The sequence below is a fragment of the Suillus plorans genome, assembly GCF_016647745.1.
Source record: "Suillus plorans strain S12 chromosome Unknown HD556scaffold_13, whole genome shotgun sequence".
Taxonomy (NCBI): Eukaryota; Fungi; Basidiomycota; class Agaricomycetes; order Boletales; family Suillaceae; genus Suillus; species Suillus plorans.
The window spans coordinates 231,599-249,723 of NW_024537397.1; the positions used below are offsets into that span (position 1 = coordinate 231,599).

Genomic DNA, 18,125 nt, shown 5'->3' on the forward strand with positions numbered 1-18,125 from the left:
TCAGTTGTGGTTCAGTCCACTGCTGCCGACGCGAGACCCACTTGCCAGCTGCAAGGTTCTCTAAGTTCTAAATCTCCGTGTTTGTTTACCACCACGTTCCTTGCATGATCTCTCAGACACTCCAGTACCAGCTGCATTGAAACGCGCCATCTTTGCCAGCATTCTCGGGTCCTGTGACATCCTGTTTATTTACTAGTTTCAGGCATGTCTGCATCTCCAGACAGCACGCATACAGCTCTTTTCGGCGAGGAATCTACTTTCTCCAACGAGGCACATCCTGGAATCGAACCATCTGTCTCTTCCGACACCTCCGAGAACGACATAAACAGGTGTTCACATATCACTTCCGTCTTCGCCGATCCATCCGCGAAAGCAGGTATCGTAGGCAAATTTAAGACAGTCGTAGCCTGGCACACTCGTAGGACACATGGTGCCCTGCACCCAGCAAAGCGAAGGAAGGTGAGTTAGCCATTCATATAGAGATGCCTTGTGAGATGATATATTCGACCCCCTGTGTTACAGGTATCTTCACCGACCTGTGACACATGCAACCAAACACTTTCCCGACCGTTCGTCTGTCTTCAGTGCTCATTCACAGGATGCTGGTCAGGCGGTCACATAACAGACCACCTCAAAGAAACTGTGCATACATTTTGTTCGTATTTTTGCCACCGCAATCCTCTGTTTGCCGACCAATATAACTCTGCACAATTCAGGCGTCGATGCAAAGTCTGGATCAGTTTTCTGTTCAGAGTGCGACGACTTTGTATTTGATGATACCATTGATGACTTGTATCTCTCTACCGTCCTATCGGTGGAAGAGCAAAAAACGAAATTTCAAGGTAGTGTGGATACACCCGCAGGATAGCAGATTTTAATTTGCGTCTAGTGGAGAAGAGAGGCCGAGAGCCGTATCAACCGTGGATTCCGACAGGCGACGAGTCCATTGTCCTCAAGGATGCCGCCACAGTCCCTTGCCAAGGTTCAGTTTTTCATTACAAGTTAGGTTAATTCGCTTATACGAAATAGGTCGTCGTGGACTGCTTAATCTGGGGCAAACGTGCTTTTTGAACGTCATACTCCAGTCGTTCATCCATAATCCGCTGCTACGAAATTATTTTCTCAGCGATAGGCATAACAGCAGGCTGTGCAAACACTCAGACTGCACATGTTGCGAAATGGACAATCTGTTCACAGAGGTTAGTCACAAAAAGGTCGATATTGCTCCTTCCAAACTTTGTTTGCTAAAGAAAGTTGAAGATATATTCCCCGACCAATACCCCATTTGGGCCCACGTCCTTCCTCGCCACAACATGGAAAGTTTCTGCCGAGATGTCAGGCTATGCCCAGCAAGACGCACACGAGTTTTTCATTACTGCATTGAACCAAATTCACGGGACATGCCGCGGTTCCACGAATATTTCGTGCAACTGCATCATTCATCAAACTTTCGCCGGTCAATTTCAAAGCGACGTTACGTGTGAGAAATGCGGAACTGTGACGAGCACAATCGATCCGATGCTTGATATCAGCCTTGAGTTGAGGTCAAAGTCTGGGGAACCGGCTGCTGACAACACGCTTGCCAGCTGTTTGCGCAGGTGGGAAGGTCCAATATTAGATTGATATATTTTGACGTTTTGAAAGGTACACCAAACAGGAGAAGCTAGGAGCAAGAGAGTACAGCTGTAGCAAATGCACGAAAGCTTCTCACGAGGCCGTGAAGCGCCTCAGCATACGGACATTACCGCCAGTTCTTAGTTTTCAATTCAAGGTTTCTTCATACACTGTATGATTTAGGTAATTTGACGCTGACATTGATTCAAGCGATTCGAGCACAAGACGTCTGGGAAAGCTGCCCCGCAAAAGATCGATGCTCCGATACGAATTCCAGCCTCTATCAATATGGCGCCTTATACGACTCTTGCTATGAATACAACCGGAAAGGACGGTGAAACTGGGTGAGCGATTTTTGCCAAGGAACTGTGACTGATTTTCTGACCAAGTCCGTGAATAGTTACCCAGGACCGGACGCAATGTACGAATATGATCTGTTTGCGGTAATTAACCATGAAGGACAGATGGATAATGGACACTACACAAACTTTGCTCGTTTCCAAGATGAGGTGAGTGAACATGATGTAGCTTTATTGCATAGTTATTGATGGTGTACAAGTGGTACCGTTTCGATGACGACAAGTATGTACCTTATTGCTCTCTGTACCCCGCGATCTTACTTTGCCTTTGACAGAGTAACTCCATCGACGCTGAGTGACTGCCTAGCCTCAAATGCTTACATGTGTTTCTACGTGAAGCGACACCTTGACTACAAACCCTACGTGAAACCAACGTATCTAGTTGCACGTGAAAAGGACATCGTGCGTGAGCAAGCAATGGAGCGAGAGAAAGAGGCAGCACGCATGAAAGAGGTGGACGATGCACTGATAGCGATGGTCTGAAATCACACCTGAAGTACGAAGGAGACGAGGAAACCATTGTTGTATATATAGGAGTCTAGCGATCGTTATTAAAACAAGGAGGCGAAGTTTAGTACGCGGTGAGAGTAAGGGGATTGATGTAGTAATGGAACAACATGGGAAAGGGAAAACAAGTTCATGATATGCAAGATACAAAGAAATGCGAGTACCCGATATTTCCAGAGTGAGGTCGTCGCCGATTTGACGGGGAGGAACGTAAAAGATAGGATGTTTGATCAAGGGATGATATCATAGAGTTCACCGTCTCTGACCCTGATCTCTACCACTTCTACCTCACTGTAATCAGTCATCGAAGATGTATTTGACGTCCAAGAGCTGGAAAACCCTTTCGAGGTCGGTGGTGAGGTAGATGCAACGTCTATAAGGTAAATCATGGAGACAATAAGCCCCTTCTCCAGAAAGTAGTGAATGAATGCTAAACGAGAAACGTACATCTATCTTTAATGTAAGGGGGGACGAATAGATCCTGTATTTAGAATACCGGTTAATTGGGGTTCCAAAACTTGGATGAAGGATGCAAACCTGGTTCCATACAAAACCTTGGCTCTTTTGAATGGTCAAGATTGGACGAAGTGTATAGGTCGGCCGACGTTCTCGCTTGCGATAATGCTTCTTTGTTGGCTCTGGCTGAGGGTCAAGTGCTTTCTGTTTGCCCTTCATATCCTTCTTAAACTTGGCAGCATTCTTCTCATCGTCGACTCCTTGATCACCTCGATCGATCTCCATGTTCTGCGTATCATCCTGCCTCTCAGTGTTTACGGCAAGATCACCATCAGAATCACGGTCGTGATGGCCGTAGTCTTCTCCATCTTCTGAGCAGGACTCATCTTCGGAAGGACTGTCATTGTAGTCTTCGTCATCATCGTCAGATGGAATTTGTTCGTAGCAAGCCCAAGTTGGGGGAGAGGAAGCACGGCCGATAGTACGGCGTCTGAAGTACGAGGAGTAAGGAGAGTTTTGGGCAGTAGGTACTCCTGGAGTGCTCATCGCGGTATAGGATCAGACAATAATGGCTTGAGGTAAGTTGTATGTATACGCAGGTCCGAAACAACGTGTGTGTGTGCTGTTCAAAGCTGATGTGAACAGAACCGGTGCTTACAGCAGTGTGGGTGATAGGCTCAAGAGTGACTACTGTGACGAGGGATCAAGTCTCCCGCATACGTTCCCACAATCACACATATAGTAACTATCAATTGGACCATGACTCGAGTCCAGTCAGGATGATCGTGATCATTTATGCTGAGTAAAATACATGGCATATCCCAAAATTGATACCTGCGATGCATATCTGCTCGTGGCAAAGGTGGCAAGAGGCGTATCCATGGTTCCTACAGAACGTGGGAGATCAGAATGCACAACCAAATAATTATAAAAAACAACACAGTCCTGGTATTTAGCATGCAATACATCAGGCCGTCAGTACTACCCAAAATCCAGAAACCAACCTTTGTGCTTTCTGGGAACCAAATATAGCTAGCCTAGGGTCGGCTCACACACCTTTTAGTCGTCATTATACTCAGTATTCAGTCGGATTAGGGAACTCTGTCGCAGAGGCCGACACCACTCAAGCCAGTGGGTTGCCCTGACGGGGTCTATGGGTTGTCTTGGCTCATATCTGCTTGCAGATCTACTGCAGCGTGAGGACGTGTCTGTGGTATATGCCTTCAACCGCCCATCCATGCAACAATGACAGGAAAATTCGTTCAAAGATCACGGTTTAGATTTCACCCTGCTTCAGTTAGACAAGCTGGTGTATGTAGAAACTGATACATCCAATGATCACCTAGGTCTAGATAAGGAGTTATATCAGAAGGTTTGTTTCAATTTCGGTTTCACCGAATTAACTAAAGATAGCGTAGATCTGCACGTCTGTCACTGTCATCATTTACAACGCTTGGCGACTCAACTTTAACGTGGCGCTCTCGTCATTACTGCCGAGGGTATCCGAGTCTATTCATGACATGCGCGGTTTAGGTTGTGTCTTGGACCCCTCCACACGCCGTATCAAATACTATTCTTGATGTAGCTTTCGTGCAAGAAAAACCTCCCATCGCGATGAATCTAGTGCATCCAAGACCGGTCGCATGTAGGACAGTGATGCAGGCCATTGCGGACGCCCTAGTCGAGCGTAAAGTAACAAGTTACCCGCTACCACTTGTGCCGTTCTCGAAGTGGCTCGAAAAGCTCGAATCAAATGCCAAGGACTTGAGCAAAGAGCGCATCGTACGTGTATTCTATAGCTGGCCAGAACGTTTTCCCATCTAGTCTTCAATTGCAGCTTGCCATCAAGCTTCTCAACTCCATGCGTCCAATCGCTCAATCAGACATCGTGACCAGGGCATCTGGAGAGATGGGCGTCGAAGTGGCTGGCATGGCTTTATGCGTCACCGCCGTAGCCGAGCGTGTCAGTCCAACGATGAGGGAGCTGAAATCGCTGTCTTCAGCAGACGTGGGGCAATGGGTGGATTATTGGATGTCGGCGGGAATGTTTCAGTGAGCATATATGAGTAAGGGGCAGTCATTTACTTGTCTTTAGCAACATGGACGATCGAAACTTGACAAGTTGAGAAATCCTGCTTGTAGTTGGAGCTTTTGGGTTATATTTCAAGAAATACTGGTGAAATAGTAAGAACGTGGGAGATCGGAATGCACGTTCAAATAATTACAAAAACAATGCAATCCTAGGATCTACCAATGCAATAGCATCAGCGCTTCAGCATCGTACTGGGATAGCGAGAATTCCAACTACCAGCTGTAGCTGACTAAATTACAGTGGCTGTGAAAGTTAGTGAGTGTATTGCCCTCATTAGGCATTGCCAGATTTGTATCGAGCACATGATACAATCGAACTTACTGGTGTACTTACGACGAGGCAAGCCTTGTTACAACAGAAGATCGAGCAAGAGATACATTTATTTCGAATACAGTAGTTGACACCGGGATATATATGAAACAGAGATCACTCTAAATGCACAAACTTGTAACGAGGAAAGATCATCTTCAGATTTCAAGCGAGATAACCGCCCCCTCAGGCTCAGGCTTGTAACCCGGCACCGCAAGTTTAGCCTTCTGAACTTTCTCTAGCCATGCATTTTCCTCGCGCTTCAGGAGTGCCAAGAGTTGAGTGTATTGGCGGACTCGATTCCGCGCTGCCAGGTAGTTTAGATACACGGTGTCAACGCTGTACTTGGCAAACAGCGTATCCTGCTCATCGTCTTCCATGTCGATGCCATCAAGCGACATCTTACACAAACATTCACAGTCAGTGCTCGCTGCAAAGGAAAACGAAGAGATCGTCTGTCGTACCATGTATGTTTGCATCTCTCGTTTCCGACCCGTACTTTCTATGCTTGAAATGATTGGAGGCGCTGATGACATAAAATTAAGGCCGCCTCTGGAAGGATGCATGAACCCAGGGGGAAGTGATGAAGATGACGCGGTTGGAAATGGGGGTAGCGGCGGAAATGATGACATTTTGGTCGTGCTGGTACGTATATAGTTCAAGTAGGAGGCATATGCGATTTAATTATTAAAGGATGGGTTTTGATCGGAGTAACGGTGTTTGAAAGCTGGAAGTACTCCATGCCCAACAAGGACTTGACAACTGAGTCAGTTTAAAGTTTCAGTTAGCACCCTGACAGCGAGAAGGATTGGGGATCATGCATATGGTGTGCCAGTGGCGGAAAAAACGACTGAAAAGTGCCGAATCCGCGTGCCTTGTACTGGAGGCCCATCAAAGTGAACTTGTTAGCATTTTTAGATCGTATGAATGCAAAATGAACCCATATGCAGTAGTTCAAACAGATCTGCAGGAGCTTTTTCAGAACCGTTTTGATTTGGGGGAAGTTACTTGATCGATGCTTATGTAAAGTAGTATATGTATTTATCAGAAATCACGCCCACTTTTATGTCAGTGATTACCATGTTTGGATGGAGTTTGAGGGAATTTCCCTTTGGTCCCAGCGAAACCAGATCACACAAGTTGCTACTATGTACAGTAGTAGATCAACTTGAAGTACTACCGTGATGGCGGGCACAAAGTTTGCATACGTACGCAATTTTGAGCTCCCTGATCCACTGTTACCTGATACCTATCTGGTCTGTCGTCTCGATGGACACTCTTTCCACCGGTAAGCGAGCATCATAAGCCGATCGAAGAGGACAAAGCATAATGGTATTGCACTTTACAGGTTCTCGGACGAGCATGGCTTCGCCAAGCCCAACGACGAGCGTGCGCTCCTACTCATGGATCACGCCGCAAAGAGCGCAATGATTGAGTTCAAAGACATCATGCTCGCATTCGGCGAATCCGACGAATTCAGGCAACTATAACCCTTTCATTCCAGTTCCGACCAGTCTCATCATCGCTCATCATAGCTTTCTCTTCCGAAAGTCGACGAATCTTTATAACCGACGACAATCGAAGATACTCACCACGTTGACGTCTTACTTCACTTCGTGCTATGTGCTCTACTGGTCGCAGTATTTCCCAGACACGCCGCTACGATATCCACCGTCATTCGATGGACGCATTGTAGTATATCCGACTGAGCGTGCTATTCGTGACTACTTTTCATGGCGACAAGCTGACAGTGGGTCTATCCCAGACTATCGTTTTGCCGAGACTGAGCAAAGCTGCTTGTCAGCGTAAAGCCCACATAAACAATCTATACAATACCACCTTTTGGGCTCTCATACAGAAAGGAGGTCAGACTGCTACGGAGGCCCATGCCACGCTTAAAGTATTTATATTTCCTTCTGTATCTGTGATGTATCGTTGACAAATCTTCAGGGCACCGTTTCCGCGACTAAGCACGAGATGCTCTTTTCCCAGTTTGGTATCAACTATAATGAAATACCACAGAGGTTCAAGAAAGGTAGCGTTATAGTTCGAGAAATCGTGCGTCTCATTGGAATGTACTTCATCCAATCCTATTCACGTTAACATGTAGGTAGCCCCTGAATCATCGGACAAGGGTGAAAAGCTAGAACCCCCATTCGACCCTTTTCATCAACAATGCTCCAAGGTGAAGAAGAAAAACAAACTGGAAACTAAAGTAGAGGTACTGCACTGCGATATCATTAGCGATGAGTTCTGGCTGCCCCGTCGACATTTGCTGGAAAATTGATACAGTGTCTGCAAGACTCGGAGACATGTCATTGTCAACGTTGGAGCCGTTCAGAAAGTGGTGGCAATGATAGAAGTTACAATACAGTCGCCTCGAGAAACACGGATTGCAACGGAGTAGGACTCTCATCGAAATATCCGGGTGTTGTGGCATGAATGGAGTGGACATTGCATTCAGGTGCATCACATACTGATGCATGCATCGCAAGACCCCTTGTTATTGTACAATTGGTGAGAGGTCAATGTACATGAGCGGATATACACATCGAACTCGGATAGAATGCAGAAACCAGCCACTGAAGCTGATCTTCTTGAATTCCAATGTCCCGGCCAACGGTCGGAAGAGATACGGAAACCAGCATGGTATCAGACGTCTCGTGCCATGATTCAGGACTGCATAGACGTAGCTGGAGTACCAGGGTAAGAGTGCAAGTCGTGACGAGCAAAACAGAGCGGAAAGTACTGAACTGCGGAGCTTTGAGGATGTATTTCCCTATTCTACTTATTTGCGGAGACCCTGGAGCGCGTTATCGGAGATGTGGAAGGGTACCTTTTGTGCATCAAGGCTCCTCCATCAGTAAAAATACACGTTACTTAAGCTGCCTTAAACAGACTTAAAGCCCACTTAAGTGACTTTGGCTAAGTCAATCTACTTGGTCAAAATTTCAACTTCAACATGTTCACAAAAAATTGTTGAGCTATTTTAATATACATATTTTGTTGTGGTTTGCACTAAAAATATCCCAAGTGGATGATGCAGGAGAGAGTAAACAATTTCTAGCAAAGTCAGCCAAGTTGATTAAGTAACGTGTACTTTTACTGATGCTAGGATGTTACTACAATTATTTCAGTCCATCAAGTACTGGCAATGAGTGGTTGTTGCTCTCCATTATCAACACTTTCAACTGAAGGGTGATATTTGTGTGTCAACCGTGTAGTCAATGCACCGTCCTCCAACCGTTCCACTTCCTCCATGATGGTATACCCCCCTAACCATGGCAAGACGATAATCCACAGCCAGTAATAGAATCCACACACCTATAAAGGGTTAGATTTATGTAGAATCACACTGTAAGCGATGTACATACCGCAAGGACACCCAGACCCACCACACAGTAACTGAATGATGGATATAGTCAGATGTGGACCTAAAATGCGACAGCATCAGACTTATGTTGTGTACCAGAAAGACATGTCACTATGACCAGGTTCCGGTGGTACCCTTGTCAAAAAATCAGTGCAGCTTCAAGGCATTGACTCAGTAGGACAATACCAGGGCATTATGAGAAGAAATACTGCGCTGAGGAGGTAAAGGGAAACGTAAACATTCCCCACACGATACTTCGAAGGCGCAAGGTCAGCAAGTGCTTGCCACTTTTGAAGAAGCCACAATCCTATAGCAGTTGTGGCATTGAATACCTGCAACTTGTTAATTATATAATAAGCTGCGGTTGGATAAAATACCTACTAAATTCAGATAAGAAGACAAATCTAAAAAGGAGTTAAATGCATCTCGAGCTGGGAGGGCGACTATCACGAAAATTGTAAGAAAGTACTTCAGACACACAGGTCCCAATGGCGTGCCAAATGGCTTGGTCGATGCAAAAATCTTGGATACGGAAGTAGCCCTTGGTGGGCAATCTCACATAATACGCATGCCTGACCAACAGTCTGGCATAATATAAGTTTTCACATCATGAAAAGTAGTTTCAAAATGCTTTGCTCACCACAGCGATCTAGAAATGTATTTTGTGAGTAAGTTGGGCATGCAAAATACAAAGATCACACACGATGTTGCCGAAGCAACTTAAAGCAACCATGATCGGCATGGTTTGGGCCACGAAGCTCCCTCCATATACACGTTGGAAAAATAAAGCCGCGATGAGCTGCCCAGAATTTCTTATCTCGTCCTTTGGCACCGCTGCCACATAAGCAATGTTGACGAAGAAAAAAAGACAGGTGACTAAAAGCAGCGAGAGTTAGCTGGTGTAGCACTCAGGCTCGCACTGAGCATGTATTCAGCTAATTCCCAATGCATGTCAAACACTCAAATCATTTCCCAATGTTATCCAACACTTACCCGCTCAATCCGACATTTATCTGCTAACCCGACGCTAACCTGATGCAGTCCGACGCTAATCTGACGGACCCAATGTTTCCCGCCCATCGGACCCAATATTTTTCCACACACTTGTCCTCCCTATGTCCTGTCCTGTCATATCTATCCCCACTAGGTGCGCAGTTATCTGTTTTCACATCACTAACACTGTAGATTGCGTTATTACATGTCCGCAGTATCACATGTCTTATTACATAGGACATTGGACCCGAAAATTACCGCTACTACTTTCGCCTATAGCACTCTGAAATTCTACATAGACACTATATATTTTGCATACCTCCTACTTACTTATTTACCTTTCTACCTCCGAGTAGGAGGAGGTCATTAGATATTCGTAGTTCTTTGCTGAATTCCGCAAATATCATCCTTTCATTATCTGAAACACTCCGAAAACACTGACATTAACCTGCCATTCACTATCCCCGACATTCATTACATTCCCGACGCTAATCCGACGTAACTCAATGAAACCCGCTAACCCAAAACCCGAAAACATTGGACCTAACGTTTTTACCTTTGGACTTGTAATTATACTTTCAGACTTTGTTTCCCGCGCTTCGGACTATCTTCCTTTTAGTATCACTGATTATTCTAATACCTTACAGCGAACCCCTTGGGTCGAACACACTTGTCTACAAGTATAGCAGACTAGGCTGCGCAGACCACAATATTATTATATTGCTGATTACTTACTTCGTGTAGTGACCAGCAATTGTTGTCTTGTTACACCGGCTTTGCGTACTGTGCGGACAGGGTCACGCGTATGGACTTCCCCAATGACATTAAACATGCTGTGCCAACCAGCGAATGCAAAATTAGTCTTGACTAGGGTGGTAGCCAAAGAATTGGCATATGGATCGCTGATGTGAGTGAAACCGCCAAGTACAAGGGCACCCGTAAAGACCAAGCTGAAAGCACAATATGTCAGTAGATGAAAGATGGTGAACAATGCACTCACAAGACAAGAGAAAGAACCTTCAACCCAGTAAGAATGTTCACGGCTCTTAAAGACCATTTCATTGACAGGGCGACGACTGTGTGGTCAAGTTCCAGATTATACCTTGATGCAAGGAATATAAGAAGCTCACAAGACATACCCACAGCACAGACAGCTACTGTTACGACTAGGATAGGTCGAGCTCTCCCTAGGCGGATTGCCTAATCTGATAGCGGGCTCACTACTGGAGAGACGGGGATCTTCTCTCGAATGAGAGGTTTGGGGGTTCCACTAAAGGTAGCGTCGGCTTTCCTTTAGGTGCGGCTTAGACTGAGTGATTGGGATGATCACACAGAGGAAGTTCTGATGAAAACCTAGTAGAATCAAGTAGGGAATATACATGATTCTGTCTACTCTATATACTGTTGTCCGTGTGCACAGACCAATACTACGTTCGGTAGGTAAGTATGAGTGTGTCTATACAAGGGCATCTTATCTGATGCCATGCGGGCGATTATCTATCCATGAGGCGTTGCATGCCTCTTCTATCAGTCCTCAAGGCTAAACATGCCTTGTAGTTTAACTGCGCATGCTGCGGCATGCGGCTTCTCTTCTGACCATGAGGCAGAGCTTCCCCATGATCCGGGTCGAGGACCATCTAGGTCCGTCCAGATGTTGCCTAGGCTGGTCTAGGTCATCTAACGGCATCCAGGCCGTTCTAGGCGTCTCTACGAGTCTCCGTTGAGTCGGTAAGTCTTTCCAAGACGGTGTATATGGCGGGATAGGGGCTAAGGTCATGGTGACCTCCGTAGGAGGGGTTCTTGGTTACATGTTATTGTAACAGCTACAAGACAGCTATGGCAATAGGTATGAGGCCACATTTTCAATGCAAGTCAAACCACTCATTACCTAAAGCGGCACGACCGGCACGGTGGCACCTGCTAACATTCAAACTCCGTGCTTCGCCAAATTTCTCCGACCAGCCTGGCTTCACCACTCAACTTGTCCGTGCCAGTGGTAATATAAGCCAGGCTGGTCATGAGCCTAAGTCCTTCTCAATGGTTCGACAGATCCTGTCCATGACACACCAGACTGTCATATCCCGTATTCCGGACCTACATCCGACAATATTCCCACGCCTCATCCGGACCTTCGGACGCCCTATCCATGTCTCCAGTCCTCTACCCATCCGGATCCCTGCACCTCTGCACATCCACATCCGCGCATCCATGTCCAGATCCCTTTACCTCCATACATCACACCTCCATACCTCCACAGCTAGCCTGCATCATTCATCCTTTGTCCTATTGCCCTAATATCATATCCCGTATATCCACGCGTCTCATCCGGACGTCCGGTCTGATCCGATCCGATCCGGTCTGATCCGATATACGATAAGCTTCCTAATTCATTTCCTGTGCATATAATGTTGACACAGCCTATTCCTCTATTCGGTATTCCTTGTCCTCGGTATCTCGGTTATACTTACTACCGGTATGCTTACTGATCCGTTAACCTATGCTTCATTTCTGACTTGCGCTTGATAACTTTGCTTATGCTTCATACATAGCCTCGGACGCTTGCTTACTGATCTTTCCGTTATTTCCTTAGTATATAAACTCTTGTATATGTCCTGTAGTTCCTCAGTCTGAATATCATATTAGTCCTCGCACTAGATTTCACTCTAAGTCCTCACATCAGTTCTAGTCTATCGACTTAGTCAATATCCATCTTGGGCCTAGGGAGAAATTCCCTAGGCCAGAGCTCTGCTTATCCGCTCATCCGCTTATCCGCTCATCCGCTTATCCGATCCCCGCTCATCCGCTCATCTGATCCTCCGACGTTTCCGGACGTTCGTCCGAAACTTTCCCGCGGTCCTCCGGACCTATTCTGCTTCGGACTTTGTCCTTGCAGCCTTTCCTCTGTTTGCTTCTACTTAGGACTTGTCCTAAGTAGCCATTACACATATCCGTATCAGGACGAAACCTCATCGTAATTTCCGGAAGTTCCTCCAGAACTTTCCCGCACTCGTCCAGAAGTTACTTGCACTCGTCCGGAAAGTCCTTCCGAACTTTCCCGCGCTTCGGACGTCCTTGGACTTTCTTTGGACATCATTCTGAAATTAAGGGCACATACTCGGGTAAGGGGCGCAGCGCACGAGCTGAAGCCAAGCCCCTCGGAATCAGTCCTACCCTTTGTGCACGGTCTTAACACAGACATCCTATTGGAATCCGAGAGATCCAATAAGCAGATGGCCAAGGGATCCGATATCGGGACAATGAGGAGAGATGGCAGTTTGAGTGCATACCAAAAGAGCAGAGCGAGCAACACTTGATGTCGGCTCGTATAGTTCAATATATTGCTAAATTTTCATTCCTATTCCATCTGTACTTAAAGCAGTTCACATTTACGAGGAACATCTCAGTCCGTTTTCAAGAGACTGAGATGTGAGTACATAGTTCTACCTAACGTTTAAAAAACTAACGCGACCTAGATACTTTGTCTCAACTCTCTACACATCCCACCGCCCATGTGGCTCATCAATGAAGTGCACAAGTCAAATCAGATACTCTGAGTAACCAATGTTTCAGCTGAGTTGATGTTCAACACCACGACCGGTGTTCCCGGTCGCAGAGATCACAATGATGGTCTGGCCCTGTGGGAGCATCTGCTCCCACATATCACATCCAGGAAATGGTATTTTGGCTCCAGCTTATATTACCATTGTGATTCAAGGCCGTCTGGCCCTGTGGGAGCATCTGCTCCTGGATATCACATCAGGCAATGGTCTTCTGCTTCCACAATATTGGGATGTCGTTTGTCACGTGCAACAGAGTATTGGGTATGCATGAGTCAATCATGTTGCATGATGCCTCGTGTATCTAACGTAGCACCCCTATCACTAATAACTAAGATAATACAATGATATTCCAGAACCCTTTAGGGGACTGGGCCTCTCTTGGTTTTTGTCGCTCTTCATGGATTACCTTCCAATAGAGGTAAGTAGCATATATGTGTTCGCGCTATGTCATCTGACTCTTCAATAGATGCTTTTCAGAGTGTAGGATGTCTTTCTTGTTGATGGACTCGATGTTCTCTTCTGCGTCGCCTTAGGCATCCTTAGTGTTGTTCCCAGCTTGGCTTGGCTCAAAAGCTGGGGTTTATGCTCAGCCTGACATGGCTCAGGCTTTAGAAAAATGTGAGCCGGGCCTGCATAGATGGCTCAGGCTTGGCCAGGGCTCGGCTCAGCACAGGCTGGGGCTTGTCACCAGAAAACTTTAGTTTAAATCTCGTGACTCGGAGTATTCATTCATTCTTTGGGCTATGGTGCCCAGGACAGAGGCATGATGAACTGTGCAGTTATCCAGTGATCACTGTACAGATATGAAAATGAGCATGAAAGCCACAGCCTGAGGGCCCAGCTTTGGCCTGCACATAACTGAGGCTGAGCCTTGAGCCCTACCAGGCCGCCCTTGAAGCTTGGCTGGGCTCAGCCTAAATAGGCCCAGTCAAGCTCGGCCAACAGCTTGAGGCCGTGCCTTGCACATCACTAGGCATCCTTCGCAGTAATGAACAGGAGCTGATAAAATGTGAATCCAACTCCACTGTTTATGTATCTTTAGAGAACTTACCAACCAGGATGTGGCAATCCGATAAACTACTACCCTGACCGATTGGGATCAGCTGGAGCTCGACCTTAGAAACACGATCTCGTACGAGAATCTCCTCAGGAGACAAGAAATACATGTTGTTGCACTCAAGCATCTTAGGGCATAGCTATTGTTTCAATTGTCGTTGCTCAGTATATCATATATCACTTGAAATACAGTTCAGATGGATGTAGCTGTGCTGCTGGACTGAAGTACATGATTATGTAAGATTATGTAAAGTCAAGATGGCCAGACCCCTGAAGATACCCCTCTGGTGCAGAAAAGTCTGCACAGCGCACTCAGCAAAAGGAATTTCACAACCTCTACCTGTGCTTCAGTTCAATCAATAATCATGTTACAATGTGCAGCACAGTGGAAGTCCCCCCTACATCTCATTTGGAAGGGAAAGGGAAGCAGAGACTCAAAGAAGGTGAGTAGTTTTTTGTTGAGCTAGCAAGTAATGCTGACTCCAATAAATCCAAGGATAATCTCATTGAGGGATCGGAACATTTCAGCATATATCTTGGTCAAACGGATTACTCTACCGTACTTGTGGATGACCAGATGCAATACCTCTTACGCTCTGCACAGGATGTCCTTCTCCACAGCAACAATAGCCTGAGACATTTAGCCACAATGACCTTTGGAGAATCTAACCCAGCCGCAGAAGAGCTTGCAGATAGGATGAACCAAATTATGATATATTTGCGATTCTATCCCCCTGATGTCAGGGTATATGCTATGGACCCCTATGCAGAAACCTGAGACCCCACCACCATCCATCGCCACCAGAACCTTTCTACACCTGGGACTCCTTGGCAAGCATTGTCTGTTGAGATGAGGCAAGCCTTACCCTTTGAATTTTTGTTAAGTTTGAGCCTCTTCAAGCTGATTCAGAAGTCTACTGCTACCAATAGAAATCAGAGGTAAGTTTATTCTTCTGTAACATATGTATAGTAAAACATCTGATCTACTACTTGGATTGTCTGAACAGTCTTGTTTGCCTATTCTCGACAATCACTATCATTCATGAGCTCGCTCATATAGTGATGTATACCTTCACCTCACAGGACACCTCTCTAAAGTTTCATGGGAACATGCCATTAGAGGCTGATGCTAAGAGAGGGGAGGCAGGAGCCAGTATAGAGACAGTGATGATTGGAGGGGAAGCATTTCTGGCAACCCCATCTAGATCCACCATCCAGACAGTTGACCCCTCCCATGTTATCATAGTTGTGGCAACAACAAGTGAAGATGATCAGTGGAAAATTCTTGATGGTGAGTATTTAAGTTTCTACCCTCAGTTTAATAGCATTGACAGCTTGAATCAATTTCTCTAGAAAATACTGTCAATCTGACAGATATTGCGTCTGGTAACTGGAGTCACATCAGCGATGTACCAATACAGCCTTTTCCATCTAATTTCTCCCTTGTGAAACCAGAATCTTCTGATGTAAAACTCCCTTCATTCTCAGTGCCATCGTCTTCCTATGTTGTTTGGGTACCTCCGTCAAGTATTCCTGGGGTAAAATATTGATGGGCTCAGGAAAGGGTGATTTCATTATTTGGAAGCCGTCAGGTTTGAGTCCAAGTTGGAGTGTGCTAGGCTGGCGTGGTAGAGAGCTTCTACACACATTCTAAAGCTCAAGATTCTTCCGAGCCTAGAGATCCCATCTTTTTTGGAGGACCTTCGAAACAAGATGCAGAATTTCCCCTCATTGTTTCTCACTGCACTCATAGTTGTTCTTCACAATCCATTCATATGAGCCCTGTCAATAATAGTGAAATCAAACTGTTGTCTTATACTTTGCATCATCATGAATCACTTGTAGTATCATATTAAGATGTTTCAAAGACTTTCCCAGGTGTCCCTATTTTTTCCTTCAGGAAATGTTCACCTTCACTCCTACTCCAAGTTCTCCCTCTTAAATACTAAACATATATATATACTGACTACTTCCGGTATTTCCATTCTGATATCTTTCAGTCTTATATGAGGATGCCTGAAAATGAGCAAAAGAGCTTAATAAATTATTGAAGGAGGCAGGAGGAAGGAAACAAATGCACACGATGTCATTTGGACTGGACAACCAAGCAGCGATCAGAACGACCAGTGCCTTCCACTCCCAACCAGGACACTATCTTGTTGACAAACTCCACGACGACCTCAGAGACATCATTCCCTCTAACAACAACAGAATGCTAATGATCAGGTGGACACCAGGGGCACAAGGAAATAGCAGGGAACGAGGCAGCTGACGAGCAGGCAAAACAAGCAGCAAGAGACGAGGTGTCAGACACCAGACAGCTACCCAAGTCTCTCCAGACAAGAGCACACTCTCCCATCACCCTTCCCCTAAGTAAATTGGCAACCAAACAATAGTTCTATGGAGTCATCAAAGAGAAAGTGATGAAGATCACGCAAAGCTCACCCCACTTCAAGTCTCTATGCACAATTGACCTCACAGCCCCATCAAATCGTTTCACCAAAATAGTCAACAAACTCCCCCACCGCCACAGCTCACTACTCTTCCAACTCTGTTCTGGTGTCTTCTTAGATAGATGATCTATAGATAAACACCTATAAAACCAAATATCTCCATGGTCAGCGATTCAGACAAATACCAATGACTGATAATGTGGTCATTCGTGGGTGGCTTGGCTTGCTCCTAAGATACAGTCAGTAGAATATGGCTTGCACAAAAGTCAGTAGTCAGCAATCAGCAGTCAACAGTCAATCCAACAATATGGATATGAAACACAGCGATGAGAGAAAACACAGAACTCGGTCAGTCAGCGATCGACAACAACAACAACAATCACAACAACACAGACAACAACAAAACAAATCAGGAAACACAGTCACTCTAACAATATAGAGATGACAAGAAACAAACAGACACTCTTCCTAACACTTCACACAGCAACAAGGATTCGTACACAAACTTAGTGCAGCAAGTTGTGTGGGGTTACAATGAGAGTCCCCCTCAATACAAAAACAGATGAAACTACCGTCAGGCCTAGTTAAGCCTCTGTAGCACTCTTAGCCTAATATTGAACCTGCTGCCAAGGAACTCACAATGAGTATTAAACAGACTCAGGAACGGGCGACCTTAGACTTCAATACCAAGTCCCCTTTTCAATAGCTAAAGTCTAACTTGCAAATGACTACCCTCAATCGGTATAACACACAGATGTAAGAGGTCAGGTATCACTGTCAACACCTAAAGTCTCCCCACTAGACTATCAGAGTCTTCCGTGGACAAAAAGAGACAACACCAAACTTCTGGGTAAGAATGAGACTGAAACTTTGGTACTTGAGAGAAAGTTGATAGGTTGAGTCAACAACAAAAACAAGACCGCTACAACAAAAACACGAACACAATCACGGTCACAGAGACTGTTAGTAACAACAATCACAAAGCAAACAGACAGCGATCAGAGAGATGGTCAGTATAGACAGTCACCAACACACCACACACACTTGAGACAGACAGAGAGAAAGAGAAAAAGAAACAGAAACACGAGTTTCAGTCACGAATCTCAGACACAATCTCAGAGAAAACAGAGAGAAAAAAAAACACACAGATACTCAGAAAAACAGACTCAGAGACAGAGACAAATCACAGAGAAAATCACAGACAGAGACACAGACAAAGACACAAAAAGAAACAAAGAAATTCAGACAGACAATCAAGAGAAAAACAGAAAAAGAAAAACTAGTCTTGCTAGTCGTCAGACACAGTGAGCTCAAGGTATGTGCTAGATGTTCAACACAATGAGCTCCGAAGTG

General features: G+C 45.5%; 7 protein-coding genes across 7 annotated transcripts; 4 read left to right on the forward strand and 3 right to left on the reverse strand.

The window, feature by feature from the left end:
* The first annotated feature begins 3 nt into the window (after positions 1 to 3).
* On the forward strand, positions 4 to 2,478 carry HD556DRAFT_1350922 (uncharacterized protein). The gene is made up of 11 exons (XM_041302366.1): positions 4 to 459; positions 523 to 655; positions 717 to 842; positions 890 to 982; positions 1,030 to 1,199; positions 1,261 to 1,598; positions 1,645 to 1,771; positions 1,825 to 1,958; positions 2,015 to 2,123; positions 2,174 to 2,196; positions 2,249 to 2,478. Exons 1-11 carry the CDS (start codon positions 205 to 207, stop codon positions 2,454 to 2,456), a joined length of 1,716 nt encoding a protein of 571 aa, XP_041163182.1. The 5' UTR covers positions 4 to 204; the 3' UTR covers positions 2,457 to 2,478.
* HD556DRAFT_1350925 (uncharacterized protein) lies at positions 2,479 to 3,629 on the reverse strand. Its single transcript, XM_041302367.1, has 3 exons — positions 3,018 to 3,629; positions 2,928 to 2,961; positions 2,479 to 2,853 (listed from the first exon to the last, which is right to left on the reverse strand). Exons 1-3 carry the CDS (start codon positions 3,480 to 3,482, stop codon positions 2,711 to 2,713), a joined length of 642 nt encoding a protein of 213 aa, XP_041163183.1. The 5' UTR covers positions 3,483 to 3,629; the 3' UTR covers positions 2,479 to 2,710.
* A 552-nt stretch (positions 3,630 to 4,181) lies between these two features.
* HD556DRAFT_1430829 (uncharacterized protein) lies at positions 4,182 to 4,992 on the forward strand (the record flags this gene model as incomplete). The annotated part of the gene is made up of 3 exons (XM_041304940.1): positions 4,182 to 4,247; positions 4,470 to 4,718; positions 4,774 to 4,992. 3 exons carry the CDS (start codon positions 4,182 to 4,184, stop codon positions 4,990 to 4,992), a joined length of 534 nt encoding a protein of 177 aa, XP_041163184.1.
* Positions 4,993 to 5,377: 385 nt separating this feature from the next.
* HD556DRAFT_1350933 (uncharacterized protein) lies at positions 5,378 to 6,349 on the reverse strand. Its single transcript, XM_041302368.1, has one exon. The coding sequence runs from the start codon at positions 5,967 to 5,969 to the stop codon at positions 5,496 to 5,498; it is 474 nt and encodes a 157-aa protein (XP_041163185.1). The 5' UTR covers positions 5,970 to 6,349; the 3' UTR covers positions 5,378 to 5,495.
* A 172-nt stretch (positions 6,350 to 6,521) lies between these two features.
* On the forward strand, positions 6,522 to 7,624 carry HD556DRAFT_1430830 (Thg1 C terminal domain-containing protein; the record flags this gene model as incomplete). The annotated part of the gene is made up of 6 exons (XM_041304941.1): positions 6,522 to 6,625; positions 6,686 to 6,817; positions 6,873 to 7,087; positions 7,149 to 7,237; positions 7,288 to 7,395; positions 7,448 to 7,624. The coding sequence occupies 6 exons, from the start codon at positions 6,522 to 6,524 to the stop codon at positions 7,622 to 7,624; spliced, it is 825 nt and encodes a 274-aa protein (XP_041163186.1).
* Positions 7,625 to 8,478: 854 nt separating this feature from the next.
* HD556DRAFT_1305963 (uncharacterized protein) lies at positions 8,479 to 10,765 on the reverse strand (the record flags this gene model as incomplete). Its single annotated transcript, XM_041299847.1, has 11 exons — positions 8,479 to 8,661; positions 8,712 to 8,742; positions 8,807 to 8,845; positions 8,897 to 9,042; positions 9,092 to 9,153; positions 9,191 to 9,294; positions 9,743 to 9,889; positions 10,034 to 10,090; positions 10,344 to 10,377; positions 10,439 to 10,653; positions 10,704 to 10,765. 11 exons carry the CDS (start codon positions 10,763 to 10,765, stop codon positions 8,479 to 8,481), a joined length of 1,080 nt encoding a protein of 359 aa, XP_041163187.1.
* A 3,919-nt stretch (positions 10,766 to 14,684) lies between these two features.
* HD556DRAFT_1305964 (uncharacterized protein) lies at positions 14,685 to 15,869 on the forward strand (the record flags this gene model as incomplete). The annotated part of the gene is made up of 5 exons (XM_041299848.1): positions 14,685 to 14,762; positions 14,816 to 15,064; positions 15,125 to 15,258; positions 15,327 to 15,610; positions 15,673 to 15,869. 5 exons carry the CDS (start codon positions 14,685 to 14,687, stop codon positions 15,867 to 15,869), a joined length of 942 nt encoding a protein of 313 aa, XP_041163188.1.
* Between the last annotated feature and the right edge of the window lie 2,256 nt (positions 15,870 to 18,125).

What these genes read in the sequence shown, in the direction of transcription:
- HD556DRAFT_1350922 (XM_041302366.1), top strand. Translation starts at nt 205, where the DNA reads ATGTCTGCATCTCCAGACAGCACGCATACAGCTCTTTTCGGCGAGGAA. An exon ending in ACCCAGCAAAGCGAAGGAAG is followed by an intron (nt 460 to 522) that starts GTGAGTTAGCCA and finishes CCTGTGTTACAG; the next exon opens with GTATCTTCACCGACCTGTGA. An exon ending in GCAAAAAACGAAATTTCAAG is followed by an intron (nt 843 to 889) that starts GTAGTGTGGATA and finishes ATTTGCGTCTAG; the next exon opens with TGGAGAAGAGAGGCCGAGAG.
- HD556DRAFT_1350925 (XM_041302367.1), bottom strand. Translation starts at nt 3,482, where the DNA reads ATGAGCACTCCAGGAGTACCTACTGCCCAAAACTCTCCTTACTCCTCG. An exon ending in AAGGTTTTGTATGGAACCAG is followed by an intron (nt 2,962 to 3,017) that starts GTTTGCATCCTT and finishes TTCTAAATACAG; the next exon opens with GATCTATTCGTCCCCCCTTA. An exon ending in CCCTTACATTAAAGATAGAT is followed by an intron (nt 2,854 to 2,927) that starts GTACGTTTCTCG and finishes TTTACCTTATAG; the next exon opens with ACGTTGCATCTACCTCACCA.
- HD556DRAFT_1350933 (XM_041302368.1), bottom strand. Translation starts at nt 5,969, where the DNA reads ATGTCATCATTTCCGCCGCTACCCCCATTTCCAACCGCGTCATCTTCA.